The sequence below is a fragment of the Simochromis diagramma genome, unplaced genomic scaffold, assembly GCF_900408965.1.
Source record: "Simochromis diagramma unplaced genomic scaffold, fSimDia1.1 OVJJ01000510.1, whole genome shotgun sequence".
Lineage (NCBI taxonomy): Eukaryota > Metazoa > Chordata > Actinopteri > Cichliformes > Cichlidae > Simochromis > Simochromis diagramma.
Genome location: NW_024387326.1, coordinates 2,367,347 through 2,379,970, shown reverse-complemented (window position 1 = coordinate 2,379,970; position 12,624 = coordinate 2,367,347). Strand labels below are relative to the sequence as shown.

The window sequence follows — 12,624 nt, the reverse complement described above, 5'->3', positions numbered from 1 at the left end:
TCCTTTTGTCTCCCTCCCTGTCCTCGGACTCCTTCCGCTTGTTTTTTTCTCATTCAGACTGTAGCCATGTGAGGAAATATAAACTTTCTATTTTTTTCACCATACTTTTCTTTTCTTTTTCCCGCCGGGCCCCAAATTCCTGTCACCTATCATCGACACGCGCGCGCGCGCACACGTAGACCTCCCAGTACATCGAGTCCAAACCACACCCAGCTCCAGGTCTCCCTCCCTCGCGCGCTCTCGACGGCCGGGCTAGCGGACGTGCATTTGTACTTTTTTTTTTTTTATTATTATTACTAGTGAGAACGACAGCTGCTGTTTTCTCACGTTGGAGGCTGTTTCTTCCACAGAAGAGTTGTTTTTCGTGCTTGGACCAAATTCGGTGAGCGAACTTTTCTTTCCTGATAACTTTTATTTTAAGTTTAGTTTGGCGCTTAAATGCCAAACGGAACTTTCTATGTGGGAGTTGTGGCATCACTCAGAGGAACTTTATGTGTTTGAAGTGCAGCGTAACGTGTTTACTGCTCTAGAAGACAGCTGTCTAAAAATATAAATAAATACATTCATTAATACATTAAAACAACAACAACAACAAAAATATATAAATATAAATAACCAGAACCTTAAAAAAATATTTTATGGTATGTCTGTTTAAGCGTATTTGGACATTAGGCCGTCTCTTACTGTTTGTTGCAGGGTTTAAGGGTCCCTTACTGCCGTGTTTTGCCCTGTGGGTATTTTTACACAGATTGTAACTCAGCTCCAAGTTCAGACATTGGAAATAAAAGGGGCGTTGTCAGCCACTTTGATAATGTGTGTGGGAGTAAAACGTATTTTTAAGCCCAGTGAAAGAAACTTTAGTGTGTTGGGAAAGAGGATAAACATTTCGTTTTTTCTTTCGTTTTTTTTTCAATGGACGCTGAAAATATGCGCCTGTGAACTCTGGGACTTAAAGATCGGGCTTCCTGCAACATGACACAGAAGGCTGTTATGTTGCTGTGGTTGTGGTTTCCGGGACTATGCTTTATATATGTTGCTTATAATATATTTAAGGGGTGCCATCTAAATGCAGTACACACACTGTAATGTCTTTATCCCTGTCTTTAAGTTTTTAATGGGGTAGATCCCTGTTTCTCTTCATGCCTGTCGCCCTCTTGTGGATAGAAAATAACATTAGACTATGTTATTTTAGGTTTCTGTGGTTACAGATTTTTTTTTAGCTCCAGCAACAAATAAGATAAAAGTATAGAGAAAGATATGAGGACATATGAAATGGGAGGGTTACAGTTGAACTGCAATAATGTGGATACACTGGATGGCGTGGGCAAAGTTAAATTGGCGGGAGGGGGCTCTGTCAGGTTGCAACACGCTCCTGAGAATAGGAACTGAGACATCAAAGCATTATTTACTCCAGCCTCAATGCCACTTGTGGTATAGACCATGCTGCAATCACAATATGGTAAATGCTAAATAGCCTGTATTTCTATAGTGCTTACTTAGTCCCTATAGATCCCAAAGCGCTTTACACTACATTCGGTCATCCACCCATTCACACACTGGTGATGGCAAGCTACATTGTAGCCACAGCTGCCCTGGGGCGCACTGACCGAGTCGAGGCTGCCGGACACTGGCGCCACCGGGCCCTGTGACCACCACCAGTACGCAACGGGTGAAGTGTCTTGCCCAAGGACACAACGACCGAGACTCGCCCACATTAAGCTATATTTCGAGTAGAAATCTGGTTTCCATATCTCTTAATAATCACATACAGGGAATATACATGTGAACAAGTGCATTAAGCAAGACACTGAGTGAGCAAATGGATGGATAAATTGCTAAATACAGGAGTGAAGCTAAACGTGGCTGCATTTTGATTTATACCATCATCCCACCATATTGAAGGTGGTGTGTTTTCATCCCATCAGAGTCAAGTTTTAGAGTGCAAGAGGGTTTGGATGTATAATTCAGGCAGAATAACTCCTGAAGCATTTTCCGTCTTACACTTATGTTTTGTGACACGAGGTAGCGAGCCACAAGCATTTCCCCTCATACAGAATGTGGCACGCGGAAAGACATGAGTGACATATGATAGGAGGGGAATTAGACAGCAGGCTTATGGAGAGATTTTAAGCATCGCTGACAGATGAAAGCGATTAGGGAACAAGTGTGAAGTGACTGACAGAAGAACAGAAAAAGATGAACAATATAAATAAATAGGGATGGAGATGTGAGTGGAGGTCTCCTTTTCGTCTCTCTGTCAGGTGTTACTTAACCTCTCTCTCCCTCTGTCTCTCCATGTGGAAGTTATTACTCAGCACTGTCACATTAGGAATGTGTGAAGAAAAGCACGTACACACACACACACACACACCTAAAAACCATGTTAGCGTCCAACATGAAAGAATGCCTGTGTTGAAGTATTTGAAGCCAGAAGGAAAACAGTTGTGTATATGTGTGCAGATTCTTCTTATTTTTTGGGCTCTTTTGTAACTTCATGTTACCCTTCTCTAGTACTCAGAAAAACTTGATATTGTGTGAGTCTTTTTGTCTATTTGGGATGTGAATATGTCATTTGTATGCATTCACAGACAAATAACACAAATAACCACCGAAGTAACTGGTCTATCTGCAATTTCATAGACTGTATTGTACACTCTTCTAATATTTTAGTATGGATGGCAAGGAATAGAGCAACAGTCAGTCCAGAGGACCACTTTTATTGAATATTTGACGCCTAATGTTGTGTTGTCCCATTAAAGCTAGTCCCTGAAAGATGAAGCCAGGTTGGGTCTCCTCAACACAGACATTTAAAGTCTCACCAATCCTTGTTGTGTCCTTCAAATTCAGTCAGATGCTGCATGACTTTGAGTCATTTAAATCCCCCTAAAACAGCACAGTACTGTTGACTTGCTACACAATATACAGAGTTTGGTCTACAAATGTAGCCAAACACTGTCCCTAAGGATGAACTAAAATGTTTCCCCATGTAGTAATTGTAAAGTTGCATCTAGAATGCAGCATCGTATTTAAAAAATACCTCTTATAGATACATAATGCTTGATTTCTGCCATTGGTCCTGGGAAAGTGTACCTTTTGTGTAAAGGTAATCCAAAGCTTGGCCTGTAAGTCGTATACACACAGAAAGATTTGGTTCCCCTTTGCTATAAGTGGGAAGTTATGGTTATGATATATAAATTTAACATTATGACCAAGTCTATGACCAAAGCACTGAAAATGAGTCTTAATTTCTCATGGAGATTGAGTTTTTCATGAGCAAATGTTTCTCAATTGTCAGCTTAAGCTTCTTTGAATATTTGTGCATATACAAAAAGGAGTATTCAAGAGGGCTCCACTGGAAGTCTTTTATCCCTTCTCTTCTCTTTTTTTTCCCTCAATCCAATTTTCCATGGCCAAAGACACAGAGAGAGAGATAAGTAGAGAGAAAGGGAGAATGGGACAGTGAGAGAGGCGGGGGAGTGAGATGCAGAGGCCCAGTTAAGTCTGTGGCTTTGTGTTTTATGAAAAGAGGGAAAAAAAAGGACATTAAAAGTCAGCATTTTCCACCAGACAAGGGAATCAGTCGACATGAGCACACACATATACACACTTGCACTCTTCCACTGACTGAGTCCCCCCCCCCCCACCCCAGTCTCCTATTATAAGGCTGAGTGGAGAGGAGGAATGGCTTCATTTGTGGTGTTTGTCAGCGTGTGTGTATCTGTGTGACAGGGAAGGTAACTGGAGTTATCTGTCATTGTGTTTCTCTGCTTACACCTAGCCGTATGCCAGACTTTCCTAAAGTTAAACACAAAGGGAACTGTCACATCTTGTACAAACAAAACACAGGATAATATACTTACTGTAAAATGACCTGAGTTATACTGCTGCTGATGTGGAGAAAAGCTAAGCTTCACTTTGTTCTTTTTTCCGACTAGAGACTTTCCATGGTCATTTTTTTTGTGCTGAGAAGGTCTCACAAAACTAAAGCCCCTAAACCATGTAAACCCACTTTGAATAGCTCTAAAAACACCAGCCTCACAGGGAAAACATAACAGCAAAAATTCAGCTTCTGTAGGTTACTCTTTAGCAGCTACATGTCTCTTGTGAACATAGTGAACATCACATCTTAGTTCAGATTACATTTGTTAATGACCACGACAAAGATGGTGTTACAATAGATTTGTTATTACTTGTTCTGGTGGCGCACACCTCACAGTTGAGGCAAATAAAATCTGTCTGTTGTGATAGATAAGGTGTGACAAATTGTGCCGTGTTGGTGTGAAGCAGGTCAAAGAAGCACGGCTAATGTATGCAACATGAATGTGGATAGTGTGTGTGTCTGTGTGTCAGCTGTTGCCTGATGTCAGAGGAACGACAATTCACACTCTACTATCAGCGCTGAGGGAAACCCATTAGGGTCGTTGGGAGTGCAGGGTCCACATTAGGCTAATGTTAGGCTATGTTGGTAGTAAGTGTTGTTTTCTTTTCTTTAATCATGCTCATGATAATCGGGGGCTGGCAGTCAAAGTAATGAAGATCTTTACAGTGCAAGCACTCACCAACACAAAAGACACTTATTTCATTTACTTTCAATTATCTACATTTTCCTTATGCGAATCGTATGTTTTTCTTATATTTAACTCGGCTCCCAAATTTTTGCGAATTTGCATTCTGTGAATGTGTGCATACATCAAAGTCTGCACGACTGTACTCAGTATGTGCCTCTAGGCTCATGTTTTTGTTTTTCTGCCTTCCCTCCATTTCCCTCCAATTGGGTTCCCTTCCTTGTTTCTCTGATCCCTCCCTCCTCCCGTGCTCCTCCTCTCTTTGCTGAGATGTGAAGGCAGCTGCAGACAGTAGAAGATCCAGCTGTGTGTGCCCACATGGGCATGTCTGGGGATTATTTTCCACTCCAAAGAATGTCCCTGCAGGTCAGATTAGGCTCAAAGAGATGCATTGCACTGGAAGTGAATTAAATTATCTTTTATTTTTAACTTTGGCCGCCCTTTTCCCCCAAATGTCTTTCGATGCTTCCTTCACTGTGCTAGCGCTAATCTGTAAAATCAAAAACTAAAATCAGATTTACAGAAACAGATTTATTATAAAGTGTTATATGTGTGCTACTCACTACTTTGTGTGGATATTGAGAGAGTTGGCATACAGTAGCTACTTTATATATAAGGTGTCACATATAAACACACAACGACACCAAACTACCATATAAACACAGACATCGCAGGCTTTTATTGCCTCAAAGCGTTTATGTTGAGAATAAACATTTTGCAGACTCACGTGCGACAGGAGTTTCACTTCCATTTCTTTGTAGTTTTTTTTCCTCACAACCTCTGGTCTCGGTTTAAATGAGTCTTACCAAGCCTTTGTCTTCTCCAGTTTGATTTTCAGAACAGTATCATTATGATCTTTTGGCTTGAAAAGCCCTTACTGTTTGCATGCTTGTTGGAAACCTGAACCCTGTGCTTTTAGATGGCTGTTGTTATTTTCCCGCTTCCTTTTTACTATTTACCACCTGGTGCCCCCTTCCCCCCTACCCAGACAGGGAGGACCTATCCTTTGGCACATCACACAACCACATACTCGCACACAAAAACGGTGACCTGCTTCCTGTTGGTGGGCAGAGACTGTTTTTACTGTGACTCCATTTTGGCGGGGAAGACTAATTCCTCTGCAGTCTGGCTGGGGCTGTGTGTGTGTGTGTGTGTGTGTGTGTGTGTGTGATTGTGTGTGTGTCTGTGTATGCTTGTGTACACTCACATGCTTTTAAATATGTTTGCGTCTGTGCCTCGTAAGCTTCTGAACCTTAGGTGGGAGGCACTTCCAGAAATCTAAATCATATGTTTTGTTTTATGTGCGTTATCTCCACGGTAGAGTTTGATGTGTGACACTGTGTGACGCAGATGCTAGTCAGTATGTGTTTCAGAAATGTAGGCCTACATTTGCAGACACATTATATTATAAAGTGCCATTAAAGCTGTGCTGTAAAATGTCACAGTTGAATTGTAGATTTTGGAATCCTGTCTTATGTGAGCATTTGCAGCCAAATAACCGAATGATGCTGACAAGGCATTTTTTTTATGCTGAGCAAAACTCAACCCTGGATTAACTCACACATGGTTTTCTGGGTATGCTTGAGTTTGTTTTTGTTTTTTTCTTTTTAATAGAATCCACATTTTTATTCACTCTGAGGAATTTGTCTGTAGAATACACAAATAAAAACTAATGAAAATAACAAAAGAAAATAAATCAGGCGCAACCTTGCAGAAAGAGAACACAGTAACTTATTGTTCAAATAACTGCCTGTTCAGACACAAATACGTCTTATCCTAACAGATACACCCAACCTGTTATGACTGTCAACAGTGATTTGTGAAACCATACACTTCTGGACATTTAGTTTGAATCATACTGCTACAAAGGCTAAGGTCACACTGCAGAAGAAGAAGAATAAGCTGGTATTTGAACCTGCACACTGAGTGCCCTTGGTTCATTTGAAATATGTAAACTTTACTGAAATGTATCCACGGCAGTGGGTCTTGATTTACTGGCATTCTTTTTATCAAATTTGTAACTGATAATTGTGTATCATTGTGTTGGTTAATCTCAGGTTTGAACAAAACACAGATTTACACACACACACACACACCCCCGCCCCCCCCAAAAAAGTTTACTGCTGAGTCCTCGCTGCCATAAAGTCTGAATGAAGGCCTTTAATCACTGCAAAGTATACACTACACTCCCACACATTGTAAATGTGTATATATACTGTGTAAAACACCCACTCTTTCTTTGACACACATGTACACATGATTTGCTGGACAAAACATAAGATGTGTGTTTTCTTTAATTTAAGGGAAGACTCTGAGGCTTCTGACTGTTTCTTTGACAGCTGTTTGGACACAGTGTAACAGAATATACATAGACGGATTGTAATTGAAGTTTTTAGCGATGCTTTATCTACATATTTTCTAAATAGTTAAAAAATCCTGTCAGTGCTATATTATTATACATTTCATTTGTATACATAATTTATATTTTGTTCTGTATGTATGTTATTCTGTAGATATGGTAATTACTGCTTGCTTTTCTTTGAACGCTGATATGAGACAGTACTCCAGTTTCTTTGTACTATTGTACAAGGTATGACTGTGCAATGACCATAAACAGTTAAAGACTGTGTTGACATTGCCAATATTAGTTATTTGGCATTATATGTATGTTGGCACATATTAGCTCATAAATTAAAATGAAAAAAAAAAATGACACAGGAGAAACGCACTTCAAACCATGAGTGCTGATCTTGCTTAGTTTGTCCACCACGCTGCAACTCTGCACTCGACAGTCAACGACGACTAGTAATCGAGAGTAATCGACCACTTGTGACAATAAAGGAAGATTATTTTTAAACAACATTGTCATATTATCTTAGCTAGGACTCATGAACGACTACATATAACACATTTTTGGGACATCTGTTTCTGTTTTGTGTATCTATACGAGCTGAATCTTTACATCACCAAATATCGATATTGGTATCGATCATGCATGATGATGATGATTAAAGAAATCATTTCTTTTTTTTCATTTACTCAGCTATTACACTCATGTTGCTTCCAACAGGTTCTTTTCATGTGAGCGGCCTTGATCCATTCCTCACTATCAGTCTGCAACCCCGCCTGTCTGACAGCCAGCATAAACATACAGAAGTGGTTCCACCAAAACTGACAATCAGCCAGTGGGAGAAACAAACAGCGAGGGGAAACGGCCTGCAGGGTATTTAACCAGTTTGACCGACAGGTGACAAAAAGCAGATAGAAGTTAGACAGAAGGGCAGTCATGTTGATCGTCTTAGCTTTCATCATCCTCTTTCATCTGGCTGCAGCCATCCTGCTCTTCGTTGCCACCATTCACAATGTAAGTACACACTGAAAATAAACACTCCTTTAACATAAATCATTTCACTTTTTTTAACAATGCTTGTGTCTATCCCTGATGTAGGCGTGGTGGGTGGTATCAAGACCTGGCATTAACATTATTAGTGACTTATGGTACGCATGTAACACCACTTGCGAATCGATTGAGGACAGTCACACTGTGAATGCAGGTAAGACAGTGTGTATACGTCCTATATCTCTGTAAATCTACATCTGGGTATGCTACAACTTCTAACTTCTCTCTCCTCAGCTTATCTGCAGGCAGTCCAGGCTACCATGATCCTTGCCACTATATTGTGTTGCGTCAGCTTCTTCGTCTTCATCCTTCAGCTCTTCAGGATCAAACAGGGAGAGCGATTCATTTTCACAGCCATTATCCAGATATTGGCATGTATGTAAAACACATCTAACTTTTAATGTTCTAATGCAACTTATATCCACTATCCGTGTGTATGATTTCCATCCTTTTCCTTATCTCTTCTCTCATCTCCCAGCTTTATGTGTGATGATCGCGGTGTCCATCTACACGGCCGAGAACAAAAGCTTTCATAAGCATGACCTTCAGGAAGGCTCATTCGGCTCCTCTTATGTTGTGGCGTGGATCAGCTTCCCCATGACTCTCATCAGTGGCCTCGTGTACCTGGTGCTCAGGAAACGCAAATAGACATAATAGGCTTATATAAACAATATTCAAATTCTATAAATGGAAACTTGAACATATGAGTACAAACAAACAATTTTTCTCATCTAACATTCTTTTTTTAACCCTTATTTTTTATTTTCTATTGGAATCTGCTTTAAATTCTGCATCATTTCAAATCACAGGTGCAAATCTAGAAAACATTTAGTACTTTTTTGGTCCATCTTATGCATGAGCTTCTTGTTCCTGATGGTACATTGTTCTTACTGAGTGTGGCAAAGATGACTCTTCGGATTCAAGTCCTTTAGAGACATGGCAGTCCAATTTTTCCCCTGCTTACGTCTGTGGTAGCCACTGCAGTATGTTTCTGCAATTATCTAAGGCGAGAAGTGCACCGTGATTCACATTTGATCTGCAGTGCCTTGTTTAAACAGTGTAACCTTACCTTTGCCAGCATGGCACACTGTGCTGGCTAGCTCCATTTACATAAGGTCAAATCAGCTTGATGCAAATGCACACCACAAGAGCCTAGGTGACTTCATCACCCATCCACTGCTCTGCATAGACGAGGCTCCAGAGGACCCTTGCTGCATTTTGTGAGAACTTACCTTCACCTTCCTCCCTTTCCCTTGGCAAAAACACAGGAAGAGAGCTCTGCTTTGTCTCCCCCTGTTGTGTCGCTGTCTCCTGCTTTCCACCAACTCCAGTCACAGGACTGTTTTATCCAAAAGGATAATAGTGGAAGAAGGAAAAAGTGTGGAGGCTTGTCTGACATCTCCTAGACTTGCTAAAGGCTTTTTTTTCTTTTTGTGAATCTATAGTTGACAGACTTTATTTTGTACATATTTGCTGTGTGTGTATAGTTAAGGCTAGACTCAAATGATAAAAATTTTATCTATAAAATAAAAGGCATATAAATAAACAAATATTAACCACAGCATAGAAGTGTAGTGAATCAGTAGTTAGAGATACAAGATGTAGGATTTTAACCTTTTTGTTATGTTCTTATGTTACTTTTTGTGTTTTCATGGTTAGAAAGGAACCAGTGATTTGCTGTGAGATTTGGGATTTAAAACAACATAGAAATGTGTAAACTTCAAAGAAGAATGAACATTTCTTTGTTATTACTATGCTTGTTTTGTTCACAGCTTCTTTGAAGCTATTCTTTTGAAACCACTGTTTATTAGATTATAGCATCATGCGACTGGCGATGTATGAAGTAATTACCATATTTTTCCCCTCTCTGGCTGGGTTACTGCTTGGTCCATTACTGGAACATTTCTAGCATCTCTGCACTTACTCGTGTGTCAGCTTTTAATAGTAAGCTAGATGTTATACCTGCCAGCAGTTCCTTGCATTACTTTAAAAGAACTGAAACCATCATGGGCATCAGCGATTATAGTTGTGCTGGATTACTTCAGAGATGCACTGTGCTGTTTTTGTTGTAAAGAGAAATGTTAGATAAAGCTTGGAACACAGAAGTTTGTAACCTGCTAACTCACCAGTGATGAAGATTTGTGGAAAAGGCGTGGAATTGAAGTTATTAAGCTTTACTATCCCAAGTCGATACTTGAAAATGAACAAAACAGCGTGTTAAAGGCCAAGATTACCATGATATTCATGCGTTTTGTCAAGTTGTCATCATTAGTGTTTCACTTGGTAAAAAGCCTCATGTAATTATAAATGCCTTTTATCAAAAATGTTTGTTAATGTTGACTCTACTTTAGTTATGATGTAATGATTTTTAAAGCAGACCAATATTTAACCGTGGATAAATCAACGTTTTGAACATGGCATCTGATCAGATAAGTTAAATTAACATATTTTCCCAATTGAGTGTGTTGTTATTTATTCATCTAAATTGCTTTGGCATGAGTCGCCCTAGAAATGGCCGCCTCCTCAGAGCAAATTCCCCCGCCTTTAACCAAAACAAATAAAAATACTCTGGTCTTTTCCTTTTAAGAAGTCATGGCCCAGTTATAGAAAAAAAACTATTCGTAACAAGGTTTGTGTGTTTTTGTTTTTTTTGAGTAACTGGGTTATGATTCTGAGAAAGCCATCTTTAGCACCACAAAGCAGTCACCTTGTTATCTGGTTTTATTTTATCCAAAGAAAGAATATTTCTACAGCAGATGGCTCTAAAACTGGCCAACTCATACCAAATCAGTCTTTATGGCACCACAAAGTAAAAATGAAATAGTTTGTCCTTTCATTTCAGTTGTAGATATTCAACATAAAACACGTTATTATCTTTAGAGTGAATTTATTAGTATACTTTTCTTGTAGTGTGTTTTATACCCATGTAGATGTCATAAGGTCATACTGACAGAAAAAAATGAGTTGTTGAAACCAAAACTGCATTTATGGGGATTTCTTTCTTTTTTGCATCTGAAATATTTCTAATGTTTAATGAAGTATTAATTCCAAATTGATTTAAAGTCTCATGTTGCTTCATAATGTTGTCAGTGTATATTTTGCTGCGTGGAGTTGTTTTCCGCAGGCTAGCAGTTTTTCAATTTCCAGTTTCTGCTTGTTAACGGCTCATTTCCTTGTATTGTTTTAAAAGCCAATTAAATTACAATATACTAGTTATTTTGTCCTCTGTTGCAGCTTCTGTGGCAGCTTTGGTGATTTGTTAACATTTTTTGTCATGTGGTCACATCATCAGATTGAACGTTTGTCTGCTACCGACACCTAGTGGACCGGCAGAAAACTACATCATGTGTACGAGCTCGTTTATTTTATTCTTCAAGCGGCACACTGGTCAAACATCCAGTAGATTTATGAACAAATACTCAGCCCCAACACATCAATTTATCTGTGCTTATTTTTCTTTTACCTTTCGAAAAATGCCTTTGAATAAATAAAACATATTTGTTTGTAACTAGTGTTCTACTGGGTATTAATGTGTGCATACGTACTTGCTCTCCAGTGTCTTGTCTTTTTCTCTTTTCCCATGTTGCAGTGTACTACTTACCATATTTTAGGCTTTATTGTAAAATTTCATGGGAATTACACTCTGAGTGCAGTTTTGTTTCAGGTTTTTAATAAGGGAAAAAAAATATGTCCAAATCTACCAGGCCCTGTGTGAGAAAGACATTGATTCATCAGGTGTGATTTCTGCAAGACCAAGAAATCAATTAAGTAGAACCTGTCTGACAAAGTGAAATGGACGAAGATCTTAAAATAGAACACAGCAAGTTTGGAAAAGGATTCATGATTACAACAATAAGAAAGAAATGGCGTACATGGGAGATTTTCAAGTAGACACGTTTACCATGTAGTGACTGGCTGGATAACATTTATGTAGAATTTTAAATGAGACTTCTTTCACCTTATTTACAATCAAATATTTATGGGGGATCATCCAGACTGTCTTCCACTTGATATCTGGAACATATCGGTTCCAATAAGATGTTATATATGGGAGAGAGACGATATCTTCTTGGAATAAACTACGTATTTTCTTATTGCTGTTACCAAGTTCTTGTGAAAAGCAGATTTTTCCTATTGGTGACTCAGCTGGATCAGGGAGAGTGACTGAGGTAAATATTGAGCTGTCAGTGTTTTTATATAACATTAAAGTCCCTGAGGGTATGGCACCAAGCACCATTGAGAATTCCTGAACACTGATTGGAAAATAATATAGTGCAATAAAGTCATTGTAAGTAAGTAGTTGTCCCTCTTTATTAACCAGCTGAGCCACCAATAGGATCCCATTTTGGACCCAAGTTTCCAGGAAAAGTGATTTATTTTTCTATAAAATATCTCTGTTGTTCCAGATAAGGTATTTGTGAGGTGAGAAGTTGTGTTTATAAATGAGGGTCCACGCATGATGTGTAAGACTTGCGCGAAAGGTGTCTACTTCCGGTCAAAGCATTTTACGATAGTTACAGGTCAGAGTATCTGTTACGATGTTAAGAATAACAAGTATCTCTTAAAATGTTTCCGATAATGAAACATTTAATATAATGTAGACAAAAACAAAAAAATAAAAAGATAGTGTGTTGTGCCATGCGCTTGTGAAGTGGCTGT

General features: G+C 39.1%; 1 protein-coding gene across 1 annotated transcript; it reads left to right on the top strand.

Moving 5' to 3' along the window:
* Window positions 1-249: 249 nt before the first annotated feature.
* On the top strand, window positions 250-11,473 carry emp2 (epithelial membrane protein 2). The gene is made up of 5 exons (XM_040006100.1): window positions 250-382; window positions 7,636-7,929; window positions 8,014-8,119; window positions 8,200-8,340; window positions 8,444-11,473. Exons 2-5 carry the CDS (start codon window positions 7,852-7,854, stop codon window positions 8,611-8,613), a joined length of 495 nt encoding a protein of 164 aa, XP_039862034.1. The 5' UTR covers window positions 250-382; window positions 7,636-7,851; the 3' UTR covers window positions 8,614-11,473.
* The last annotated feature ends 1,151 nt before the right edge of the window (window positions 11,474-12,624 follow it).

Excerpts from the sequence above, each read along its gene's own strand:
- emp2 (XM_040006100.1), top strand. The coding sequence starts at position 7,852 with ATGTTGATCGTCTTAGCTTTCATCATCCTCTTTCATCTGGCTGCAGCC. Across the intron at positions 8,120-8,199 it reads CAGTCACACTGTGAATGCAG|CTTATCTGCAGGCAGTCCAG; the intron begins GTAAGACAGTGT and ends CTCTCTCCTCAG. Across the intron at positions 8,341-8,443 it reads CATTATCCAGATATTGGCAT|CTTTATGTGTGATGATCGCG; the intron begins GTATGTAAAACA and ends CTCATCTCCCAG.